Raw genomic sequence first — 26,775 nt, 5'->3', positions numbered from 1 at the left:
CGCTTCTGAGAGATGGACGTGACCAAAGGTCTGGAGTGGCCATCTTTTGGCGTTTTTCTTTCCTCAGTGCGAGATGTTGCTTCAGGGCAGGAAGAAACCATGATTTCCACAGGCTCTCTGTAGAATACCGTGCCATCGCCAGTTGGTTTCTGAAGACTTGGTGAGTAGGGCACTTAGCACGCAGGAAGTCAGTGAGAAGGCGTTGTTGGCGCCACGTTTCTGACCGGAGTATCTTTGTTACCCGCATGGCGTGTCCTTGCGACGGTGCAACAGCCCCGAAAAACTGCCGAACATCGTCGAAAATTATCTTCTTCGCGACGCTGCGTGAAGGCATCCTCGCCCGGCAGGTTGTGGTGGCGATCAAACGGCCCAGAGTCCGTGGGTCAAGTGAATCAAAACATACAAAAGGGGAGAGCTCAAATAACTAGAAAGGAACTGAATAACTGGCTGAAGTTGAGCTAGTTGGTACATAATTTAGGTAAACGGTCAGCTAGAACGAGAGGGACAAACACAGACAGGGAGAAACCGAGACATACACACGGCTGACTATCAACTAAGACTTTAGATTTCTTCTTCATCACTTCGACCCACAGATTCACACCTAAAGTAAATGAATGATCCTAAATCCTTACAATACACTACTAAATGAAAATACTGATTAAATAATATGTAATTAAAATTGAAACTGAATAATTACATTAAATTATTAATTATTAATTTTGGTCCAACCCACAGACCACTGCCGAAACATATCCCTCCTAGTCCCTTTCACGGCGCCGTGCCACACTGCAAAAACTGCCTTTCTTTCTTGCTGACCGTGATGGAGGGCATGCTCACGCAGTCGTCGCCGGTTTGCTCAATGGCCAGGGCCTCGAGGATCTCGCGCACAAAAGCATTCCTGTGTCTGTTATCGGGCCACGAACTGCCAGCCAACCTGCAATACTGCACACAGGAATAAGTTCACCATGTGCCCGACCGGTGTGGTATACAAGATTCCTATGTCATGTGGGAGCTGCTACATTGGGCAGACGGGACGCTGCGTTAACGACAGAGTCAGGCGTCGGTGCAAGGCACGGGAGCTGGGCACCTTGCTGCCGATTGCCGCACGTGCGGGTGTAGGCCACGGTTTAGTCGCGTCTCCATTATTAACAGACACAGGAATGCTTTTGCGCGCGAGATCCTCTAGGCCCTGGCCATTGAGCAAACCGGCGACGACTGCGTGAGCATGCCCTCCATCACGGTCAGCAAGAAAGAAAGGTAGTTTTTGCAGTGTGGCACGGCGCCGTGAAAGGGACTAGGAGGGATATATTTCGGCAGTGGTCTGTCGGTTGGACCAAAATTAATAATTAATAATTTAATGTAATTATTTAGTTTCAATTTTAATTTCATATTATTTAATCAGTATTTTCATTTAGTAGTGTATTGTAAGGATTTAGGATCATTCATTTACTTTAGGTGTGAATCTGTGGGTCGAAGTGATGAAGAAGAAATCTGAAGTCTTAGTTGATAATCAGCGGTTTGTATGTCTCTGTTTCTCCTTGTCTGTGTTTGTCCCTCTCGTTCTAGCTGACCGTTTACCTAAATTATGTACCAACTAGCTCAACTTCAGCCAGTTAATAGAACCACTAAGATAAGTTGACTTTAATATCCAGCTAATTTAAGGTGTAGCATTCTGTGGGGTTAATTCGCCGTGAATAAGATGTCCCGGAAACACGTGGCTGCAGCTTGCAGGCGAGAAGTTGTTTTGAGTTAAATTCACAAATTAATTCCGACGAAGATTTCGATCGAGTGGAAACCGGTGAAGCAGAAACATGCCACAGCCTCAATGCTGTTGCTCTACAGGGCTGAGCACACGGTAGCCGCACATGTTTTTTTTTTTTTTTTTTTCTTTAAAAGCTAACTGAAACACATTGTCATGCGATTGATACATTTATTGTAGACGACATAACCAGCAAACCTGATCGTCAATAATAGCAGAACTGCTCGAGAAATAGCCAGAATACGCATCAGCGGGGGTTTCGGTTCTGCCCAGGCAGCCTTCATGTGCGCATCGAGTACACACCCCACTCCGAACTTGCTCCCAATAGAATAGATTCGACAAATTGGCCTAGACCCTCCATTTGAGACGTGTACTTTTTAAAAAGGAAGCTACGGAGGTTCTTACACAAAATTAGTTAGAAGTGAATGCTAGTGTATTGTTACCCCGTGAACCCGAATACCCAAACCATTTCCTGCGCAAGTATTGTTAAACGCGAGAAAACGCGAAAAAAGTCGCTGTACGTGACCACATCGACGGATCTTTTCCTTGCCCAAGGCTAGGGAGGCGGAGCTTCAGCCCTATTTTGAAATTGCTCTTATGGCTCTTCCGCGCGTCGCACTGAAACAAAATTCTGATATTTGTTATTCTAAAGGCCAAATGAACGCAATACAAGTGTTTTTTCTCAAATGCAGAACTGCCAACTCCATACTCTATATTTAGGTCGTCTTCGGCCTAAACCGAATTAAACCGGTAAAAGTAGGCCGAATTCCTTTTTCCAAATCCGTTGGAGGGGTAGGGGGAGGGGGGAGGGGGTGACTCATTACTGACCGTATGACCACTTCCTTTCGCAGTTTTCAGCTTGTCTCCGAGATCGGTTCAACTTTCAACATGAGCTCCGATGCCGCAGGGGTCTTCACGACGAAATCTGGGTTTTTCACCTTATGGGGACTTGTGTGCCAAATTCTTTCTTCAAATATGAGATTTTAATCGCGAACTGAACAATGAAAATCAAGGGCGTCGGAAACGCGGCACATTTTTTAACACCCCTGCCTTTCGTCTACTAGAGGAGGGCATAAATATACGATTGTTTTATTGTCGTTTCTGTGGTCAGCGCGAGTTTACTACATATCGCAGTCGTGAAAATGGGGGGAAAACGCACTGAGTACAATACTTGCAAATTTCTGGATTTTGATATTTGCCTTTCCGACCGAAGTGTTAGTGAAGCTCATGTTCGCCCTGTGTACAAATACGAGGACACGACAATAATGTCAGATCACGATAGGGCCCTAGTGCTTCTCGCAGAACAGGTCGCGTCGGGTGTCACCGACGACGACAAATAAGAAAACCAGTACCTGGTTTACTCACTATACATTTTAAACAAACGCTTTTAAATATTGCATTTTGGCCAGTATACTGGTTTTCGTCAATAAACCGAAAAGGACCGAGAAATTTCTGAGTCTACGAATATACAGCGCAATAAACCGAAAACTGATGTTCAGAAAAAAAAGAAAAATACGCCGAATTTAAATATAATAAAGACCGAAAACGCCGACCCCTATACTTCGTTTCAGCCTCGGTCCAGACGCAGCCAAAGCTACAAGCGCGGGCTCCGGGCTTTCAGCATCCTAGCCAAGCACGCGCGCTCGTGCAGTGCAAGCACTGTTCTGGGCCACGTGCTCGCGCTCTGAGCATCGGCTGCGTCTGGACCGAAGCTGAAACGAAGTATAGCTATATTGTCAATTACCTATTTTGGCGCTGTGCTGTTTTGGCGCTGTGCTCTTTTGACGCCGTGCTGTTTTGGCACGTGCTCTTCTGTCGCTGTGCCGTTTTGACGCTGTGCTGTTTTGTCGCGTGCTATCTTGACGCGTGCCGTTTCGTCGCGGTGCTGTTTTGACGCGGTGCTGTTTTGACGCGTGCTGTTTTGACCGTGCTGTTTTGTCGCGTGCTCTTTTGTCGTGTGCTGCTCTGTCATGGTGCCGTTTTTTCGCTCAGAAGTTTTTTGATGTTCCCGCTAGTGTCTTTGGAGGTTTTCGTACATTTCAAAAAGCCGTTCAAGCAGAGTTGTCTCCGCTTATATTAACTTAAATAACGCTCATTTGTTTAAATGACGTGCCGACTCCCACGATTTCTTTTTTGCTTTCTTTGAGAAAGTTTTACTTCCTCGATAATTTATGCAACCATTCACCCTAATATTCGTTCTGCGTCTTGTTGAAACTCATTGAATGTAATCATTTACTGAGGTTTTATAACATGGCATAGCTTGCAAAAAAAAAAAGCATGAGCAATTCCACTCTGAGAAGGTGCATGACCAACGAAGCTGTTTAGCACACGGCACAGATGTGTCAAAGAACTTTGAACAAAGGTACGACCAGATTTATTGTCTTGATTGGTGGTCATCGTGACGAGCCGGAGGAAAAAAGACACCCTCAATGCGACGGCCACCTGGCGGAATGTGGACGCGCGCGAAGGGACCGCCAATTCGGGAGGGCGGAAGGAACGGAAACTAGGCTCGCAAGCGCTCTGGGCGACTACAAGGAGAGGGCGGTGCGAGAGTAGACATAGCTGACGCGGGTCGCACAAAGCCAAATCTTTGAGAAACCTTTGTTATCTACTTGATTGTCTGCTGATTTTGAAGATGGAGCCTATTTTTAACTAATCTACTGAAAATACATATCCAAGTGATGAGACATAAGCTTTTGCATAAAATGAAGCGATTTTCCACCAAATTCGGGAACTGAGTTTTGTTGAAGTACACAAAAAATCCACGAAAGCCTAGCCATAAATTGCTTGGCTATAAATATAACCGTTTAGCATTTCAGCTGCTACTAATATGAATATTACTTCGCAGTTATTTTACTGAAATTATGCTCTTTAAAGATGGATACTACAGACATACGTAAGAGTGTTTATGAAAATTCGGAACACAAGGCGTCCTTTACAATTACTGAAACAGACATGGGAATTGAAATGGTATGTACACATTTTTTAAGTATATATTATTATAGGAACAACAAATACGATTATACAAATGTACAGGAGGTTATGCAGTCGTTATTTATAAATCTTGTATTTGTTAACTACATAGATTTTCGCGAACGTTTTGCTTTTTTAAGTTTCATAAAAATGAAGGTGTATTAAGCACATTGAAAGTTCACATCGCCACATCGTCTGAAGAACATTATTTATGAGAACTTTAAATTATATATTTAGAATACTTAGTCCATAAATTGCTTCCTAACCAATTCAACTTTTAATAACGATGAAATGTTTGGTTAGCGATTCACAAACGGTCTGCAACGGGCAATGCTTGCAATATTCAGAAATCTTTCACTTTTTTGACAGGAAGGATACCTAAACTTTACACATGGAATTGAGCCATTGCGAAAACATGACAAATCCGGCCGTGTCCCTCACAGAATATTTCCGCTACCGACGCCTGAGGAGGCGATCCACTTCGAAAGTAAGTGACAGAATCACACACTATACACTAGATATTTGTTGAAAATTCGATCTTTAAAGGCTAGACTTCCTGAAGCAAAAATGATTAGAAATTTTGAACGTACGACCGAATTCCTTCCTTCAGCGTTCGCTTCACGTGCAGTGTCAATTCTTGTATGCTCTCAGTTATTTGCCATTTATTCTCTCGATGAATTAATTCACCTCCCGTTTTTTTCTCTCTCAACACATTCTGTTTAAAGCGTGTCGAAATGACCGCATTAATTGATTATCATTGAAAAATGAAAAGGAGAAGTGCTTGCAAAGGCGACGGCCCCTCAGTATTTCGTTATCTTTTTACTTGCATCATTTCAACGGCTCCTGTGTTAGTGATCTGAGTATGTAATCCGATGTTCAAAGTATTCAGAGTACCAGAGCATGTATGATCTCAAATCGTACCAATAATTAGCACTTTCTGAGTTAACGGAAGAGGTCAGTGGTTTGGCAATCGGAAAAAGTTCTTATATCCTTATACTCAAGACAAAATTCGTTAAGTTCATTCAAAGTTTCCGTTCTATTTATCCTAAATAATTTAATAGGTAGCACTTGAGAGTTCCAAAAAAACATGTTTCTACAAACGATATTTTTGACGCGGAATGTACTGACAATTATAACGTCCCTTATATTTTTACTTAATTATCCTTGCGTTTTAGGTAACACATGCAAAAATATCACTTCGTCGTCTTTTTTTTCAAACAAAAGGAATTATCTACTTTATTTCGGCATAGTTCAGTTTGGAGGTGATGGTATTTGAATAAACACATATGCGTTGACATCGGATATTGTAACAATTTGAGAAAATTATCTTGAAAATATCTTAATGACTAAAAACCGCGAAAATGGGACAAAAAAAAAAAAAACTACTTGACAGCAAAACAGGAACTGATCCTGTATAATTTTGCTGAAGAAGCATGCCTTTGAAAAGTTATAACCTTTGACTTTGATTACTTTTTACATTCAGTATCACTATGATGTTTACAGTTCCCGTTGAAGAACGTTCTGATAAAAGTCTACCGCCAAAAAGTAAGCTTATTTTGTTTGTAAAACATTTAACATTTCTCAGCAATCCTCTTAACCAATTCTAGAAACACCAAGGAGCAGGCTGCAATTTCAGTTACATGCGCGGCATACATACTGGCCATTTTATACCCTTGATGCAATTTTTTGTACACAGTAGAAACCCTAATTTTTCTTTTTTAGGTTTTTGCTTTTGAAATATTTCGGTAGACGTCAGCTCGTGCTTCACGTGTAACTGCAAATCGAGACCACACTTTGATGATATAATGAATTGGAAAACTTTCAATTGCAAAGACAGTTTCACTATCTTGCACAGAAAACAAGCTAAAATTTTCTCGCATCGTGCATATTAAAAAAATGATTACACAGTTAATTCTAAACTTGCGATGCACTGAGGGCATGTCATGATTTGAAACCTTCTAGGTGACACTGCAGAGCCACCCACCGTGTGGCGACCTGAAATGTACGTCATGTTTGACAGTGTAATACACAAGTCCCTCAATGAAAGCAAATATCTACAGGCTCGATACGTGATAAGGCTAATGAACATCGTGCGTATGGTTTACATTCGTTCTTGTTCAGAAATAATATAGTACTTCTAGTTTTCATTGACCAAAAAAAGTGCTTATTGAGGCTTTTATGCTCAGATTGCTGACACCCGTTCGAATCCCTTATTTCTTCCACGAAGGTAAATGCAATCTTCAAGACGGTTCGCAAGCCCCGAATAAACCTTCAGCTTGTTGGAATATACCGGTTTCAGGTGCGTATTCATTGTCCAACCCCCACACATTGATATCCTTAAATTTGAAAGTCTTGTTATTGCCGCAAAGAGTGCAACACATTTGTAAACTGAAATTTTTTTTAGAAGAAAACAGAATTTTTGTCATATAAAGTCGACTTTTTTATTCGAAACCTTTTGGATCAGATTGCGCTTTGCCAAGGGGAATCGCGTGAGCGGAAAACAATAACTATTTGTTTAACTATAAATTATTGGATGCCTATGATTTAAATAAGATTCATTTGCGTTATAACAGATTAATTTATTTTACATTAGTATAGCTATAAAATAGTGTATTTGATGACTAGATGTATTTTTGAACATGACAGATTGACTAATAAATCTGTAGACAAAGAAAGACGAAAAGCGACTACGCCTGACGCATTCCAAAGTCGAACTGATCTCTCTTTTTTTATTTGCACGCGATCTTCTTCTTTTCTCGGTGCCTGTCTCCACATAGCCCTCTTTGGAGACGGAGTCGTCCCAGTGAACTGTCCTGGAGTGTTTGATGCGGGCCGCGGGTGATACTGTTGAGCTCGAGGTGGCTTGCACGCTGGGTAGATCAGTCGGCTGAGCGATCGTATCGCTCTCAACAAATGCTGGCTTGAGGCGGTCAACGGACACGACCGTGTCGCGGCTATTAACTCGTAGCGTGAATGTTTTTTCGCCACGTGCCACGACGAGGTGGGGACCAGTGTAAGGTTGTTGGAGCGAACGGCGGACGCTGTCGACGCGCAAAAACACGTAGCCACCGTTGTGCAGGTCGCGATGGAAGAAAGGAGGCTTGCTCTGGCGTGTCCGCGTCGGTGTAGCGCGCACGTCACCGAACAGACGGGCTAAGTCCTCCACGTAAGGCAATCCTGAAGTCATCGTGGGGCCGCCGTGGATCGGAGTGGTAGTGCTGACCAACTCAGCTGGGAGGCGCAGCGATGTTCCATAAACTAGATGTGATGCGGCACATCCGAGGTCTTCCTTTATGGCTGTGCGCAACCCTAGGAGGACGATGGGTAGAGACGTGGCCCATTTATTTGGAGTGGCGCGGGCCATGAGGGAGGCCTTGAGATGGCGATGGAACCGCTCAACGAAACCATTTGCCTGCGGGTGGTAGGCTGTGGTCTTCAAGTGAGCGATGCCAAGAAGAGTTGTCAAGCTTCGGAAAAGGGCCGATTGGAATTGGCGTCCGCGATCGGTCACGATTTCGGCGGGGACCCCAAAGTGGGAGATCCAGGTGGACAGAAGCGCAGAGGCGACAGTCTCGGCAGTGATATCTTTGATGAGACAAGCCTGCGGCCAGCGCGTGAACCTGTCGATGACGGTTAGGAGGTACCGGTAGCCCTGCGATGACGGTAGGGGTCCGATGAGGTCCACGTGAATGGTGGCAAAGCGCGTGTCGGGGAGTGCAAACCTTGCCAGAGGCGTGATGGTGTGCCCGGACACCTTACACTGCTGACAAGCAATGCATGCTCGTGCCCACGCGCAGACATCAGTGTTCATGCCAGGCGAGACAAATCGTTCCGCGATTAGATATTGAAAAGCGGGGATGCCTGGGTGTGAGAGAGCATGAAGGTTGTTGAAGATCTGACGCCGAAGTGGTAAGGGCAGATAAGGCCGTTTCCGTCCAGTCACCGGGTCGACGTCGCAAACGATGTTTGTGCCCAAGTCGGAGAAGTAAACGTCCTCAAGATGGAGAGAGGAGGTTGGGGAAGAGCGAAGGTTGCGGAGCTCTTCGTCACTCTCCTGTAGAGCAGGGAGTTGTCTAAGGTCACACCCGCGGTACTGAACTACGGAGACGCGGCTGAGGGTGTCGGCGGGGATGTTGTGGACGCCCTTGATATGCTGAATGTCGGTAGAAAATTCAGCTAGGAAAGCCAAGTGTCGAGTCTCTCTCGAAGAGTATGTGGCCTTAGATAATCTGAAGGCATTGGTTAGTCGCTTCTGATCTGTAAAGATCACAAACGATCGTCCTTCTAGGAAGAATCTGAAGTGCTTGATGGTAAGGTAAGCCGCGAGGAGTTCACGGCCGAAGGCACTATATCGTTGCTCGGTTGGTGTAAGTTTCTTAGAGAAGAAACCGAGCGGGAGCCACGCGTTGTTTATGCGTTGTTGCAGCACCCCTCCTAATGCGTATCCAGAAATATCAACCGTCACGCTCGTGGGGGCGTCGTGCTCTGGATGAACTAAGAGGGTAGCAGAAGCGAGACGCTCTTTGATGGTAGTGAAAGCGTTGTCTGCAGCGTCGGACCAGTCAAGAGTGGCTGTTGTACCCTTCGTAGTTTGAAGGAGCTCTTCTAGAAGAAGTAATATTGCCGCGCAACCTGGAATGAACCGCCTGTAGTAGTTCACCAGGCCCAGAAAACGGCGGAGCTGGCGGAGCGGTTCTGGACGTGGGAAATCGGTGATCGCTTTCACCTTGTCGGGAAGAGGTCGGATGCCATTGGAGTCTACCACGTGGCCCAGGAACTCCAAAGACGGGACGCCGAACGCACATTTTTCTGCGTTGATGATCATGCCATGTTCAGCGAAACGCTCGAATACTAGGCGCAGGTGGCGTAGATGTTTCTCCGGCGATGAGCTGGCGACAAGAACGTCATCGACGTAGGCGAAAACGAAAGGTAGTCCGCGGAGAATGGCGTCGATGAAGCGTTGGAAGCTTTGCGCGGCATTTCGCAAACCGAAAGGCATCCGGGTGAACTCGAAAAGTCCAAACGGTGTGACGATTGCGGTTTCCTTTACGTTTTCGGGAGCGACCGGGATCTGATGGTACGCTTTCTGCAGGTCGAGTTTCGAGAATATGGTACATCCGTTCAGGTTGGTGGTGAAGTCCTGAATGTTGGGGATGGGGTAACGGTCGGGGACTGTAGTCACGTTTAAGCTGCGATAGTCGCCGCAGGGCCGCCAGTCGCCTGCTTTCTTTGGGACTAGGTGGAGTGCAGAGGACCAACTACTCGAGGATGGGCGAGCAATGCCTATCTCCACCATGTGTTGGAAATCATGCTGGGCGACGCGAAGCTTTTCGGGAGCTAGCCGACGAGACCTCGCGTGTGTAGGTTGACCGCTGGTGATGATGCGGTGGACGACATCATGCCTGACCGGTTTGTTCCAGTCAAGAGCTGCAGTTAACAATAGGAATTCGCTCAGCAAGTCCCCGTAGGGCGACTGTATTGGTTGGCAAAGTGTGAAAGCAAACGGCTGGAGTTTGGAGGTTTGGCCGGTGACGAAAAGACGTGTGGTTGAGTCATGAATTTTCTTTTGGGCCATGTATACTATGAGAGAGAAGTGGGACAAGAAATCTGCTCCTAGAATAGCGTTACTGACCTTGGTTAAACGAAAGATCCAACGAAACGTCCTTCGCAAGCCAAGGTTGATCAAGATTGACCTCTTCCTGTAGACGGGGATGTTGAAGCTGTTGACCGCTTGCAGGTAACAGATACGAGTAAGTGTACAGTCAAAAGAATTTGCGGGTAGCACACTCACTTCAGCTCCTGTGTCGACCAGGAACTTCAGTCTACTGTAGCGTCCGTAATGTAGAACAGACGACCTTGCTTATTTGGGGGAGGGCTCGTCGCCACTAGCGATCCCGCGTCTTGTTTTCCGACCAGCTGCAAGGCCTGGTGCAGCGTTCCGCAGCAGCTCCAAAGCGCTGGTGATACCAGCAGTGCTGTTGCTCTTGCGGCTGTTGGTTATGCCTCGGCTGGTGGTTCGCCTGTGGCGAGGGAGAACGACGGCGGGAGCTTCTGGTCTGTGTGGATAGCCTAGGGCTGCGAGGTCGTGAAAGGCGCAATGTGCTTGTGACAAGCTCCTGTAGTTGTTGCACGTCTTCTCGCAGTGCTGCGATTTCATCCCGAGTAACCGCGGCCGCTATGGGTGCTCGAGTCGCTGGAGTGGCGGGCTCGGGGCGCTGTGCTGATGAGACGGTAGATGTTGACGGGTGCTGGCTCGCAACCTCCATGATCTTATCGGCGTAGAGAGCCAAGGCAGGCAGGGACAAGTCGGATGCAGTCACCAGGATCATTTGCACCGACGGTGGGAGTCACTGCAAGAACAGCATTTCAAGAACTGGCTGTCGAATGTCGCGGCACGGTCGCCGAGAGGCGCCTGCATCTGGCGCAGAAGTTGCGATGGGCGACGGTCGCCCAGTTCTTCTCCTGAGACTAACTGATGCAGGCGTTTGCGTTCCGAAAGCATTGTGCGTTCTAAAATGGCAGTGGTGAGCGCATCGCACGGGTTCGTCGCAGGTGGTCGTGCGAGGATGTCGCGGACCTCCAGCGCCACTTTGCACGGCAGCGAAGCCTGGACATGGCTGAACCGTACCTCTTGGGATATTATGTTGGCCAGTCGGAAACTTCCCTCGACTTGAAGAAACCAGACTTCTGGGTGCTGTGCCCAGAATGGAGGCAGGCGAACAGCGTAGGCGCCTACGGTCGCAGCGGAGGTTGCAGGAAGCCCAGCATCAGCTCGCGAACGTCTTGACGTTCCATGCTGGGACGTCCGGATCACCAATGTAGAGAAAGACACACGAAAAGCAACTACGTCTGACGCATTCCAAAATCGAACTGATCTCTCTTTTTTTATTTGCACGTGATCTTCTTCTTCTTTTCTCGGTGGCTATCTACACAAATCCATCCGACCACTAAAATAATGCCGAAGAATTAATTACAGTAAATTTAAAGTATGGTTTAAGTGACTCTTTTCTTTATTAAACTTTGACTTTGTAGAACAAAAAAAAAACAGCTTAATATTGTGTGGTTGCGATTCACTCATACGACTGCTTTATGCTTGATTTCAGTGCGTTATGAGATTTTTCTGTTTTGTTTAGCGATTTCTTGATTTAAAAAGCAAACAATGCATATACAATGCATCGCAGGATAGAAAGATGGTAAATTATAAAAATATTTTGGGATTATTTTTGTGGAAATGTTTTTATTCAGAATATTGTAGTGAGACAGGTATGATTTAAAGCACTTTTGAAATCATGACAAAAATCACGATTTAAATCGTCCAGACTTTTATTCTCCACCATGCTGTTAACGCTCATGTTTTCTGGGTTGCAAGAATATTGTATTGGTCAGCTTGATGCAATGTTGTGTTGTTGATATGATAGTGCTGCACAGCAGGTTTACACGATTGTACCGGATGCAAAAATATGTTCAGTATTGTGATTTATATAATAGATTAATGTTGAAAATATTAATAGTTACTATAAAAACTACCACACGTTTAGCAATTTGTGTAAAATGACAACGGACATGGCAGTAAAATAGATAAAAATGTCCGCAAGTGATTTACCCTTCCCAACTTAGACGACTTTTTTCCTGAATTCGTGTGTTGGTCACGTGTCACAAAGTCATGGGACGTGATTTCTTCTTCTAAATTTAGCGGAGAAACTGAATTAGTGTTGAGGTCACGTGGCGTCAATTTTCCTGCTAAATCTAGCTGGCAAATTAAAATTTCATTAGGCCACCTGACCAAGTCAGATGACATCACTTTTTCCGCCATATTTAGCGGACAAACAACATTGTTCTATAGGTCACGTGACATAAAGTCATGTGACGTAATTTCCCCGTCAATTCTGAGGGGAAATAGCAGAAGTCGAGCAAAAATCGCGACCCGGAATTCCATTCTTCATTTTTCTGAGATGCATCGTGGGCGCTGCGGCAGTATTGTAGGCGTCACCGAAAAAAAGTAGGGAAATACGTTAGTCATTACAGCAGATGATATCAAGGCCATACCAATCATAGCTTTTGTGTTCTCCTCTACAGCGTATATGTAACATTCCATTAGCAACTAAAGCGCCGTTCACATATATGCGCCCGAGGACGACCGAGAGAGATCAGACCGGTATTTAAGCCGTTTGCGACGTCTTAGGACTAGCCCCGCTGCAGCGGAGCTGATCCTAAGAAGTCGCAAAAGGACTAAAGTCCGGTCTTTGCTCTCTCGGTCGTTCTTGGTTGCAAGAGTGTGAACGAGCCTTAATACTTTTCCCCATGGCATGAAAATTCCAAGAGTTGCTGTTTTGTACAATGCCCAGGTTCTTTTGTCAACATTAATAACTATAGGCCCATATCCGTACTTCCCTTATTTTAAAAGTATTAGAACATCTGATACAAAAACGGCTATGCAAATTTTTGAATGAAAGACATGTCTTTGTAATCCAGCAATACGGTTTTTAAGAAAAAAAATGTCAACAGAAGGGGCGCTACTTAGTATCAAAGAAAAATCAATCAACATTTTGAAAATACACTATTTACCACTGGAATATTTTTCGAGTATTGAAACGCGTTTGATCTCATTAAACTTGATATATTGTTTTAAAAACTACCGTTTTTTTATAATTCGAGCTGTTGCTTTAGATTTGGTACGTAGTTACTTATGTTGACGGTTACAATATACCTGTTTTAATGGATACCGGTGCCAGCTAGAAGAAATTTCGCATGGGGTTTCAAAGGGGTTTATTTTAAGTCCTCTGTTTTTTTAATATTTATATTAACGATATTGTACCTATCCTAAGCACTCCTGAAATAGTTTTGTACTCCGCCGATACAAGCTTATTTTTTTCTGGTCCATTTTTACGTCATCTAGAAGTTACTGCTAATACGTGGCTCAGCGAGTTATCGGACTGGCTTGATTCTAATTAACTTCAGTTAAATGTTACAAAAACAAAATGTGATTTTTTTAAGATAGGAGGTAAACCTGACGATTGTGAATTTTTTTAAAATTCCATGACTCTGTGATCGAGCGTGTATACGTTTATAAATTGTCAGGAGAAATTTGAGCTGGACACCTCATATTAATAAAATGCATGCGACAATCTTGACATTTATTGGTATTTTATACAAAATTAGATTGCCGGTTCCATGCTGGTTAAAACGTCGTTTGCACTATGCTTTAGTTACTTTCATCTCCATTACTATTTATTAGTATGGGGTTCAATAACAAAAAAAATAGGTTGTTTCTTTCGCGAAAACAAAAGCGATAAGTTGTACAGAAAACCTTCAGCATACTGACCACGCCGCACCGTTCTTTTGGAGCGCAGATCTTAGGCTCCCGTTTCTGGCTTGAGCGGCGTCGGCGTCGCCGTCGGCGTAACCGTAAGGTCACGTGACCCCCGTGACTTCACGTGACACCGGGGACGTCCCGTGACCTCCTTCAGGTCACGTGACCCGCGTGACATCACGTGATCTCCGTGAGCTCACGTGACACCGGTGACGTCACGTGACCTTCGTGAGGTAACGTGAGCCCCATGAGGTAAGATGACCCCGCGAAGTCACGTGATCCCCATGAGGTCACGTGACTCCAGTGAGTTCACGTGGCCCTGGCGACGTCACGTCACCCTTGTGAGATAACATGACCCCCGTGAAGTCATGAGGGTCACGTGACCTTACGGTTACGCCGATGGCGTCGGCGTCGCCGGCGCCATCGCTGTAACCGTGAGAAGTACCAGGCAGGATGAGGAGGTGAGGAGGATGAAGGTCTATACGCTTCCCTCAGTACCCTTCCCTCCTCCTCCTCGAGAGCTGAGCTCTAATTCGGTTTTACAGGAAGTTGTACGCTCTAAAAAATTCCGTGAGTCTACTTTCCCGCACAACACTCGGAGATCCAGTCAGCGCACCTTACGGAGGCAGCTCAGCGAATGATGATACCGAAACATATGTTTAGACAAAAAAAAAAAGCAGTCTCAGTTGTGACATTAAGCAATGCAAGCCTGACGTTTTGTATTGATTAATGCCACAACTCAGACTGCGTTGTGTAAAAATATGTTCCGGCATCGTCATTCGCTGAGCTGCCTTCTCAAGTTGCGGTGATTGGCTCTCCGAATGTTGTGCGGGAAAGTAGACGTACGGACTTTTCTTAGAGTGTAAGCCGCTTTCGTATTTTAAACACAGTTTTCTTACCACTCGAAATAATTAGTGACCCCACCCGTTTTTTTTACGCACTTCTTCCTAGTAATACACAGTAAAATCTCCGACACGGCTATTATAGAAGACCTTGGTCTAGGACGAATTATGGACATGACCAATTATCATACTTCATGCCTGATTTCTTAAATAAACATCCATCCGTTAGGAAAATAATCTCAGATTGTGGAACGAAACACGGCTTTAAAATTAGTCTACAGTGGTACCTTCTCTCATATCATGTTGAGTAAATACTTTTAGATTATATTTTCAGTGTGAATGAGTTGTATTACCTGTCTCATTTATTTCCAAAGTATCACGTGCACTAACGATTGCATAAGCTCTGTACAAAACATGCTGTGTTGATTGTTGCTGATGGGCCATTGTATCTCGTTGTTATCTTGAATCATTATTGTTTTTGTTTTCGGCTGCTGACCATTGTAAACGGGTGATAGGCCCACGTCAGGCAGAGCTAATCTGCCTTTTGTCCTGTTTGCGTAGGCCTAGTGCCTACATAAAGCCAATTAAATTCAATTGCTTGAAAATAAAAGGAACGCGTTACAGCTACCGATATAAAGTAACGCCCATTATCTTTGCGTTAGTTTTTTAGTTATTAATTGATATGTTTGATGTTTTCACGTTAAACGTATACTGAATCGCCATATTTCTAGAAACATCATGTCTATGCAGCCACTTAACATAATTACTTTGTTTTTTTATGGCTTGACCCAAACACTCACAAAAAATGCAAAGAAAAACACAAAGGAAACAAAAGATCACTTAGTTTGGCGCCTAGAAGCACGAAAAACAATTTGTGCAATTTTGTTTTAAGTTCTAGGAAGTAAAAGTAACCAGAGACGTAAATCCCCCCTATAAAAATGATTTTTTTACTTTTTATTGAAAACGTGTCGACTTCTTGTTGACCTTGACTACTCCCTTTTGACTTCGACTTTCCGTTGACATGGTCAACAGAAAGTTTGTTGACTTTGTGTTGAAACTTTTCTGATGAGTTACTTCAGCCTGAATCAAAAGAAAAGCGGTTGACTTTCTATTAACTTTATGTTGATTTTTTTCTTCTGACTTTCAGTTGACATGGTCAACAGAAAGTTTGTTGACTTTGTGTTGAAACTTTTCTGATGAATTTCTTCATCCTGAGTCAAAAGAAAAGCTGTTGACTTCCTATTAACTTTATTTTGATTTCTTTTCTGCTGACTTTCTGTTGACAGTGTCATCAAAATGACTGCAGGCGTTCTGTATACTTCGCGTTGAAAACTTTCTGTTGACTCTCTGTAGCCAGTGTCTTTAGAAATGCTACAGACTTTCTGTTGACTTTTTATTGCACATTGGACACCTCGACTAGATGTCAAAAGTTCCTAAGTTTTTCAATAGTCTCTGACAAGGGGAGAACGGGAAGCAGCTTCAGTTGTCCCGCCTCCAGCGCGAGCCTACTACCCTTGACAACGCTTCGGCGTTCGCGCACATCGGGCGCGCGTGTGAAGTCAAAGCACGACGGAAGGCATGGGGCCTGCCGCCGTACCATAAGGCATAAAGCTCTGGGGCAGTCAATGGGTCAGTGAATCAGGTGTTCAGTGCATTAAAAAATTGGGCTTTCATTAGAAAAGCGGGCCAACATTCAAAAGAAAGTAAACAGAAAAGCTGTTGACATTCTATATATATCCTCTATTGACTTTCTTCAACAGCTTTTCAACAGAAAAGCATAACAATTTTTTGTAAGGGCCCTCACCCGTTAATCGAACTGCGTAACGTAAATACATTACCCGTTACTGTTCTGAAAAAAGTAACGAGTACGTTAAGCGTTACCAAAAATAAGTAACGCGTTACCGGTAACGTCGTTACTTGTAACGCGTTACCCCAACACTGGCGCTGAGTCATAAAACGCTGAACAGCCTTTGTGTCAAAGCACGAAACTCCATGTCCCCCTCACACTAAAAAAAATAACGTTGCACTCCGAAATAGAACACGGCCCAATCAACAGTGAGATATCACTAAGGGGCGATGTCCGGATTTGTAGAAAGGAAACAAAAAGAAGAAAAGCGCCTTTATCTTGAAGGTTACATATGTCACAAACAGAGACAGAAAGCAAACGGAATCGTTTCGTCTCGTTGCCGTTACAATTCATCAGGATGCGCGGATTCGATATTTACTGAAGAGGACGACGTGAAAAGCAGATCCCGTAAGTTGCTGTATCCGATTTGTCTTTGACAGTCTGTTTATGCATGATAGAAACCACTGTTATTTGTTTCGTTTCTTACTTACTCTTATTAGCGCCACCAGGTATATGCTTAAGGGCCGTTAACATGCCATTGCACTTTTACGCCCCTTTTACTTATAGGCGACAAATAACCATGCAGCAGACGAGCCGAGGCTTCTGAGGGACCAGCTGCGCTTGGCGCTGAAAACGTCAGCAGCACCCAACCCGAATACGCCCCTGCCAAGGTTGTTTAACGAGGAACTTCTCCAAACCTGCTCTGCAGTTTCTTTCCAAATTATTATATCTATAACGCCTACTAAGTATCATGCAAAGTTTCCTAAAGGAAAAAACTAAATTTATTTTAGGTGCCTGATGAAGAAGCAGCGGATATGCCCACGATTGCCAGCCTGAAGGATTTGATGTATCGAGAAAGGCGCTCATCGCAGCCACCGGTTCCTTCATCAGCCGACACTCCGCAAGACAACTGCGCCCACAAAAAGACAAAAAGAGCGGAGCCCTTCTTTATCATCGACGACCGCAGAGACCTTGTTTGAATTGTTGCCTTCGCAACATGACATGGCATGCAACGGCTGTCGTCAGTTTAAATTATTTTTTTTGCGGACGGGACTTTTTTTTGTTGTACCTTACATGTGTGACCAACTTGTAACTCTGCATGTTCTAACTGACGGAGTGCCTAGCGCAGCCCTTTGCTTTTTGTTGTCGGGTCGGCTAGCTACAAATTTATGGCCGTGTGTTTGAAGGGCGATAATTACATTTACAGCTGCTGGGATCACTTCCTGGACCCCTGAACGTTTCATGACGAATTTTGAGCTCGTGCTTTTTAGTGGTCTGCGCGTCGTGTTTCCCCAAGATGCTCATCGCGGGTGCTACTTTCATTTCTGTGCAAAAAGTTTGGGCTTCCGTTTAGGGGGCTGGGCTCCAAAGCGCATAGCCAAGAAACGGCCAGCTAAGGGCGCTCATTCCTAAGCTCGTGGCACTTTCCTTTGTTTTGCCTTCTGACATCCCTCGCCCCCTGGGCGTTTCTGCGTCGGGGCGTATATTGCTCGGTATTTCGGAGCTTATTGCATTACTTGATTACTTTGACGCGACTTGGATGAGGGCATTTTCCAACCGGAACGGTGGAACCATCACGAAAACAGGGGATCCAGAACCAACAAACATATGGAAGCATGGCATCGAAAAATTAAAGCAATGTCGGGAAGATCGCACCCGAACACCTTCACGTTCAATGATTTAATCGAGAGAGACGAGGCCCAAACAAGTGTCGTCTTGCTTCAAGTTGGAAACCGGGGTGCCGTACGTGCGCGAGGCCGGAAATGGGCTAATAAAGTTAGAAAACTGGCGAAGATTGGAGTATGTTTTCACAGTGGCGTCATTTCGCTTTTTTGTTTTTAGTTTTTGAACTATGCTAATGCTTTTTTTGAAGTATAGCCATTGCTGAGAGCTTTAGCCGGAGAAATAAGTGTGTGAAAAGAGTTACAGTCGATTCGTTTTACCAGTGTGTGATGTGTGAGAAATAAAACCAAGATACGGTTGTCGCAAACAAATGGTATCTCTCTAATCGAACGCAGAGGAATGGTTTCGAACAAGCCTGAAAGGAGGGAGGGGAGGGGGGGGTGGGGTGCTAGTGCGTGCCTGCACACATATTTTATATCTGATGGTATGTCGGTGCACCGAACAAGGTAAGAAAGGAGCGTCGGTCTGTGTTGCGAAGAAGGGTTTTCCTATGGTTCGATGAGGGTAACAAAGAAACCACTTATTTCCGCCATGACCTTGCAGAATTTTTATGTCGCGATTACATAACACAGTGTATATAAATAAGAAAACGAAGACATATATCTCAAAGTGATTGTGTCAATCAAGAGCAATTGGGGTTTTATCGGTCTAAATGAAAGTTACGAAATCGCTTCTGTTCGCGCAGTCGAAGCCGTCAGTTTTATTTCGAAGTAACCTTCCATTTTCTATTTCAATTTTAAACAATTTTAATTTTCGTCGTGACAGATGGCGCTGTCAAAACAAAACTAGCTCCATTCTAATTCGTTTTCGCAACGGCCTGTATGTTTCATTTAGCTTATTTTACGTAGTAGACTCAATGACAAGCATTGCACATTTTATAAGCATTGGATCCTGAGACATCATTGCATCTAGAAAGTACTACTTTTCGATGATAACCAAGCGCCCTTTTCTATGGCGGTCTAATTTGTGATTGAGAAAGTAATATAATATAAATATTTTCGTCTAATTCTTTATGTTTACAGACAAAAGAAGATGAGTATTTTCTTGTGGAAGAAGATAATTTAGTCTCAGCGTTTGACTCACTAAAAGGCTTTGGGCAATTCACCAAAAACACCACGTTCCCAAGGCCTGCCGATTTCTACCTGATGCTTGTTGGGTAAGCAAGATCACGTGATTCAGCCTGAGGTCTAGTGTTGCGGTTGAGGCAGAGATAACATATCCTAGTTCCTTATGGCAATTCAATGCTCCCGAAGGATATATGATAGATTAAGGCGGTCGTAATTTTCGGGCTTACAATAAATTACGCACTGCTTAGATCAAATATTTGACTTTCATAACCCCCAAAAGCACAGATTAGCTTTTATTTCAACACAAAAGCAATCGTAGAATTTTTTTTTCCTTTTTTTTTGTTTTTACGGAAACGAGTACAGTTGCTCCTTCAACTCGTAGCCGGAACAAGGGGCAACATCTTCTATTACGGATTCTAGGCAGGCAAGTGGCAAACCCTTGGCGGAGGCCAGAGGGGTATTACTACAGGGGGATTCAAGGAGAGGCCAGGCTCTTTAAATCGACCGCAGAATTCGGTTTCTTAACCTAATGCGCTACAATTTTGTGCAGCGTTGCCCACAGATGGCACATTTCTGTTTGTAAAATTTGCAAAGAGCGAACCTAGCTGAGGAAAAAGTAAAGAAATAAAAAGGCTTAGCTTCTATGGAAACGCAGCCACCGGTCTCCAATCAACACGGCGCCCTTACGCACGGGAGACAAGAGATGGCGCAAGCGGTCGCGACGCCAACTCCCGCCGACGAACGAGCATACGACGTCTTTAGCAGGCAAGGAACTGTAGTTCCTTGTTGTTACCACGTCTGGTTTTGTTGCTGGGACTTTCGCCGCCTGCGGAACGCGTGCCGCTTTTGAGTCGAAAAGCTCGTCTCCTAAAGACGCCGGCTCTCGGCACCGTATGCTCGTTCGTTGGCGGCGTTCGCAGCGCCATCTCCTGTCTCCCGTTCGAAACGGCGCCGTGTTGTTTGAAGACCGGCGGCGTCGCTGCGTTTCCATAGGAGCTAAGCCTTTTTCTTTCTTTACTTTTTCGTCAGGTAAATTCGCTCTTTGCAAATTTTACAAAAAAAAAAAGAAGGCACCATTTGTGGGCAACGCTGCACAAAGTCGTAGCGCGATAGGTTAAGAAACCGAATTTGGCGGTGGATTTAAAGGGGTCATGAAACGCTTTTCCAACTTTTTCCTGTTTCGCTTTCCTCCTCAACTCATAAATCGCGCATTCCACCAAACAGTTCAAGAAGACGAAAAGAAAGGAGGCCCCTCTCGCTCGGAACCTGGCCTGTGTAATCCGGACACATTCATTCTCCCCCTAGAAGATTATCCCGTCGCTCAAAATTCAGACAAAAGTTTCTTTCCCTACCCCGTTCACCCATAAGCTGACAGTGCGGTGGAAGCTACGTGCTCCTTGGGCTAGCCACACTTTTGCCACGTGAGCGTGGCAAATGTGGCTGCAGAGAATGAGGTCAGGTGATGAAACGGAGGCGGCTGATTGGTCCGGCAAGCGCGTAGCTTCCACCACAATGTCAGCCTAGGGGTGAAGGGACTAAATGAGGTCCGGTTTCGTGTGACGTCAGTTTGGACCCGATGACGCGCTTTTGGGACCGCGGATGTATCACAGTGAAAAGGCAGAGAGGTTACGAAGGGGAGGAGGTACGAAATAGTCCGCTGTGTTTTCAAATTTTCGCACTGAAAGTCAGGCTTTTGACTTTCTACCATTTTTCTTTTGGCCCACTGAACGATGTGCTATTAGTAAAATCCAAATCTAAAATGATTTATCCCAACCCAAAAATCGTTTCATGGGCCCTTTAAAGAGCCTGGCCTCTCCTTGAATCACCCTGTAGAGTTGGGCTATTCACTTTACCGCAGTGATTAGACGGCAACTTCTACTCAAATGTTCGTCTAGCTGATTATTCTCACGAGCCTAACTCGAGTGATTACGCAGTGCTCGTCTCGAATACTCGAGTCGCCTTCGACACTTTACCCCATATGGTGTGATCTCCGCAACTACGTCGTTAATTTTTACGAAGCGGAATAACATTTTACCAATACAGGGAAGCTCCTCTGCTAGTAGTGTTTCCTGGGAGTACAGTGGGATATATCCGAAACTTTTCCAAAATGAATTTGAAATGAAAACAAAACCATTTCAAGTTTTGGTATTTGACAACAGACTCCCCTCGAAGATGAATGCCCTTGATGCAAGGTCTTTTCAGCTTTTCTATTCACTCTTGGAAAGGAATTGCTTCGAGACCCTTAAATATGCAATTGAATTCCTCTGTTGCCTTTTAGTTCGACCGAAATCTCTTTCTAACCAAGACATAATGAGTTTCGGGAAAAATATTAAGTGTGAGGGAATTCAAACTTCCATTCTGTTATTTTTTTTCTAATCGGAGAAAATATCGAAGGTAGATCATTTGCTACGCATTAAGAAAATGCGACACCCATCTTACGGAAAGTTTCTGTTTTCAATTCGATTCATTAAGTAAAATATTATTTACTGGGTGACGAGAAATGCCCACGGCTTCCTCTATTTTACGCACTTCCATTCGGCGACATGCAAAACGTTTTTTCTACAGTGTCTGATGTGCTGACCGTTTAACTGTGTAGCGAACCTCATTCGTTGCTTAATGTGTGCCACAATGCTGGAGCTGCGAAACCACCAAAACTCACTGTTGAAAAAGAAGGCGTTAAATCTCAAGGGCATCAAAGCTGAATTTATTTTCTTTTTTGTCTTATATATATATATATATATATATAGATAAGACAAAAAAGAAAATAAATTCAGCTTTGATGCCCTTGAGATTTATATATATTCTATATATATATATATATATATATATATATATATATATATTTTGACCACTGAGGCTTTGATTTTAGTTTTGATTAAAAATGCACAAGGTTGTTTCACTTGAACTCTTGTCAAAACTAAACTATTGGATAAATCGATTTGATATTTGCATTCAATTCATTTGAAATAGTTGGATTCCGAAAAGTTTTCACTCTATTTTTGCACAAGAGAAGGTAAAGACAGAGCACACACGAATGGCATAAAGAACCCACCGACGAGCGCTAGAACAACGAACCTTAACAAAACGCCGACAAAAAAAAAACCCGACTCAATCATAAACAACCTTCCCATATTCTAAAATTGGGCATAGTAAATTCTTGTAAGCAGGCAGTTTTTAGCTAGGCGAAAAACACCCGAGGAGGAGTTGTTTTAACCTCCAAACCGTGACCTGAAAAGCTTTGATATGTTTTTCTTAGGTCATCAGTATCATTCGTACTACTAGCATATAAGCGTTCCTCACACATTATGCAAACACCATCTAGATTATGCGTTCAAAGCAAAAATACATTTTCATGTTTTCTTTAAAAATTACATCTTTATTTTAATTTTGGCATAGTTAAGTTATTAGGAGGCGGTATCTATTTACACACATATCTGCTTGTATGTGTATAACCGATATGTGTTCAACAGAGGACCCATATGCGCTGATACCTGTCTCCTATTTGTCTTCGTCTTTCTCTGCGCTGTATTTACCTTACCTAGCGATGAACAAACTCGCCTGCATTGCCATTTTTGCTACCCTCGTACTTCGGTCGGACTCGTGCCAGCAAGCTTGTGTGAATAGCATTTCAATCAAAAATTGAAACATGCTCTCTTTTTTATTTTGCCGCTTAAATGGACTTTACGGCAAGCCGACAAGAAACGTGTAAAAAAGTTTTGTTGCCCCTCAAAACGAGGGGTGAGGTGCATAACTTCGGCTAATACGCGCTGCATGCTACATCTTATTCATGTATTATTTCCGATAATATCAATGCCCTTTATTTATCCGAATCCTAGTGATCTCATATTGTGAGTATTAGGTGGTCGCAATCGTCGCAGTTTCGGTTTTAAAATTTTCTGTCAGCAGACATTAAGAAAAAATTTCCTGGAAACAATATTTCTCTTGCAAAGGTTAAGTAAAGTCTTCAATTTTGTCGATTGTATATGTATAGTAAATGTGTCTAGCGGATATTTAATATTTCTTGCGGTATCTTAATGTTCTAAATACAAAAAAGCTTATGCTTTTCTTGATGCACAATCTTTTTCTCTTTATCTACGTTTGGTTCAAAGCGATGGCCTAGAGAAAGGCGTGGTAAGGGCCGCGAGAAAATGTTACGTTCAAAATCTTGTTTTTTAGATTGGCAGGGCTGGTGACGGGTAAACGCAGACGATTATATTCTCATCCGAGAACCTTGCATCGATTTTACGGGTGGTAACGTCAGCGCGCCATAACCCTTCCTACATGTTCCAAAATTTTCTAAAATCGACTAACTTAGTGCTTCTTGATTAGAATGATGTGTTTTTTCTTACAAACCTGAACGTTCATTGAGAAGTTTTAGTTAATAATCTTACTTATCGTGGGAGCTGCTCTGTTACGTCCCCATCGCCGTGTAACTCACCTGCCGAGACTGCAAAAGTGTAGCCTTCCCGGCTTTTCTAAAAAAAGACATGTAAAGCCTAAAAATCACAAGCTATATGTACATTTGTTTTTTTCACGTGATTAATGTTCATATCAGCAGGAATACGCATAATTAGTATTTTCATATTTGCATTTCAGGCGCCGCTTAGGGATGCGTAACGAGGAGACTAAAAAATTATATCATGCTGTTAAGGGTAAGAGAGCGGGGTCAGACGATGCTGCGGACCATACATTTATGCTGAATCTTGTGAAAATCGGAGTTTAACCAGTTATTTCTGAGAGATGTCTAACAAATAACGAATGATGTACGCAGTTTCTGCTAGTTAGTAACACGAATTACTGAGTGGGATTTGGAAGTTGGTAGCCGTTTTTACAGAAGATGGCATTTGCTGAATAAAATGAACATCGCTTGATATGAAGCAGTTGGAGAAAGTCAAGTTCAAAATGTTTTTAAATAAGTTTTGGCTACTTAATTCACAAATAAAATTTGACAAGAAGGGTTTTCGTCAGATGATGGACATAAAAATCATATTCAACAAATATCTCTTTGACATTTCCCTTATATTCGTGGTGAGTTTTGTAAAATACCAAACGGGAAAATCAACTACAAATTATGACTGTACATTTTCATTCTACGTAAAACTTTAAGGCCGCATGTTTACGTGTGTTCGCAAAAAAATTGTGATTTTCATGACAAGACAGCCTACGCGTTGCCCAACACTTATTGCACTCTAACGGTACAACCTGATGCGAAAGTTTTAAAAGTCACTGTTTGCCGATTCAAAAGTTAGAAGCAATTTTTTTAAATTTTACACTTGCAAGAGGGGTCCTGTTTTCGGTAGCCGACGTCACTCATTTTCGTGCGTTGCTGGACTTCGTCGACTGCTCTCGTCCTATTGTGAATTTCCTAAAACTGTTCATAATCTTTCAGAATAACCTGATGCTAAAGTTCTAAAACTTTAGCATCAGGTTCGAGCACCGAGCGCTACATTTGGCCGAAGACTGAGCGTTTAGTTATTCGTAATTTAGCTTTGCGCTAAAAAAATAAATGTAGATGTTTGTTTGCATGTTTGCTTGGCTTGTATCTTTCTGAAAACAAATTTTCCTTGTAATCACATCGCACGACTTCTAGATACGACTTGTTTCCTAGGCATTTGAGAATTTCGCACAAGCGGTCACGCCTCGGCTAATTTTTAAGTTTTAAGGCTGACGTCTCATAATTCTAAATAGCTGCTTTTCCAAAGAAGAGGATTTTCACATCACAGCGTATTCTTACAGCTTGAAAAAACCGGTATTGAATGTATTTGGTAAGCATCAGATGGATTATTATTTCCAGGTCTCAGCCCTATAGGAATGGTGTGCGCGAAAGGCTTCAATGTAGCAATTTCCGAGGAACGACCTGCTCTTTACAATAGTTTCACCATAATAGTCCACGAAATCGGGCATTTGTAAGTATCTTGTCACTACCTTTATAAACACATGTGCTCAGCGTATCACCCGGGAAGAGCTTTTTTAGTCACCCTTAGTGAATCCCATGCCTTTTATCATCGCTACGGACAATGCGATAAGCCCCGATAAGAAGCGTGACCATAATGAGCCTTGCTTTGCGTTTGTTAATCTGTCCCTGATTATAATGTTGAGTATTGGAAGTTTTTTTTTTTTTTTTTTTACCATGAACAATATTTTCGCAGGCTCGGGTGCACGCACGATGGAAGTGGTCCCTTGGAATATATCCCGAATCATCCTGGTGCTCTTGACTGCAAGTACCCAGAGAAATACATTATGAGCTCTGTATGGCCAATTAGACCACCTTTTGTGTTTTCGAATTGTAGTGAGGTGCAGATGGAATTTGTTTTGAAGTAAGTATTTGCTTGAACTTTCTTAGTCACTGGTATCATCGAACCTTTATTCTTCTTTTGACCCTTGATATTTCCTATGCTATTATTTCACCCTAATTTTGAATGTATCGTTTGCCAGTATACGGGGATGTTACTTCCAATCGTAGTTACTTAAATCGTAGTTCACTTAAAGGGTAGCTGAATCCACCAAACGAATGATGACAAGCTTTAACATAATACGCGCACTATGTTCCTTAAGCTGTCAGCAATAGTTGAAAGGAACTTGCAGCTCACCTCTCATTGGACAGGCAACGAGGCTGCAAGTTCACAACGGAAATACATAGTATTGTGGTTGTGTTGTTATCCTCGAAATAAACAAATTATGGCCGCTATATGGACTTTAAACGTGACAAATAAGCATTAAACGTGACAAATAATCTCTCTTTTTAGAGTCCTAGTACGTCCGTCGGTGTTTTAGTGTAAGCCAACTCATTATCATAGCGGTCGTTTTAATGCTTTTATTTTTAACCTCTGTTTTTTTCGTTAAATTAATTATACGTTATCAGCAGGCGAGTATAAGCTGCCATTTTATTTCACTAGCAGTAATGTTAGGTGGTTCTATCGGTAGTTCCAATTTCAACACCAGTCTGAACGTTCACGACCGCCGCTTTGACCATTTCGACAAGCAGTTCCCATAATTATGCAGTAAAAACATTCATAAAACTATTTTAGCTGCACGACAGCCTTAATTATTGTTCGATAACGTTTTCCAAGCCTTTATTTTAGTAAGCTCGTAAGAAAAGGACGTTGATAGAAAATCACCTCTGCCCTTAAAGCTATCTGTGTTGTCTTGTTGTTGGCCCGAAATTCGCAAAGCCAGTCATCAGAGCAGCACACGTTGTCCAACACAAGTTGCTTCTGTTTTTGTTTATAAAAGCTGTCACACCAAGGTCACTTTTTCGCTGTCATCCATGTTGTGCTAGTGTTGCCGCGAAGTAA

The 26,775-nt window shown here is 43.3% G+C and overlaps 1 protein-coding gene across 1 annotated transcript in view; it reads left to right on the top strand.

Moving 5' to 3' along the window:
* The window catches only part of LOC120841398 (snake venom metalloproteinase BjussuMP-2-like), a 42,647-nt gene that overhangs the window by 5,604 nt on the left and 10,268 nt on the right, over window positions 1–26,775 (top strand). The window contains exons 3-11 of the mRNA XM_040212290.2: window positions 4,637–4,729; window positions 5,102–5,219; window positions 6,236–6,277; window positions 6,695–6,822; window positions 6,960–7,031; window positions 19,436–19,569; window positions 24,077–24,132; window positions 25,275–25,386; window positions 25,630–25,797. Of these exons, the coding sequence (XP_040068224.1) occupies window positions 4,637–4,729; window positions 5,102–5,219; window positions 6,236–6,277; window positions 6,695–6,822; window positions 6,960–7,031; window positions 19,436–19,569; window positions 24,077–24,132; window positions 25,275–25,386; window positions 25,630–25,797 (923 nt within the window). The remainder of the gene's footprint in view (window positions 1–4,636; window positions 4,730–5,101; window positions 5,220–6,235; window positions 6,278–6,694; window positions 6,823–6,959; window positions 7,032–19,435; window positions 19,570–24,076; window positions 24,133–25,274; window positions 25,387–25,629; window positions 25,798–26,775) is intronic.

This window comes from Ixodes scapularis, unplaced genomic scaffold, assembly GCF_016920785.2.
Source record: "Ixodes scapularis isolate PalLabHiFi unplaced genomic scaffold, ASM1692078v2 PGA_scaffold6__148_contigs__length_123643588, whole genome shotgun sequence".
NCBI classification, from domain to species: Eukaryota; Metazoa; Arthropoda; class Arachnida; order Ixodida; family Ixodidae; genus Ixodes; species Ixodes scapularis.
The sequence above is the reverse complement of the archived record's forward strand: the minus strand, read 5'-3'. Positions and strand labels throughout refer to the sequence as shown.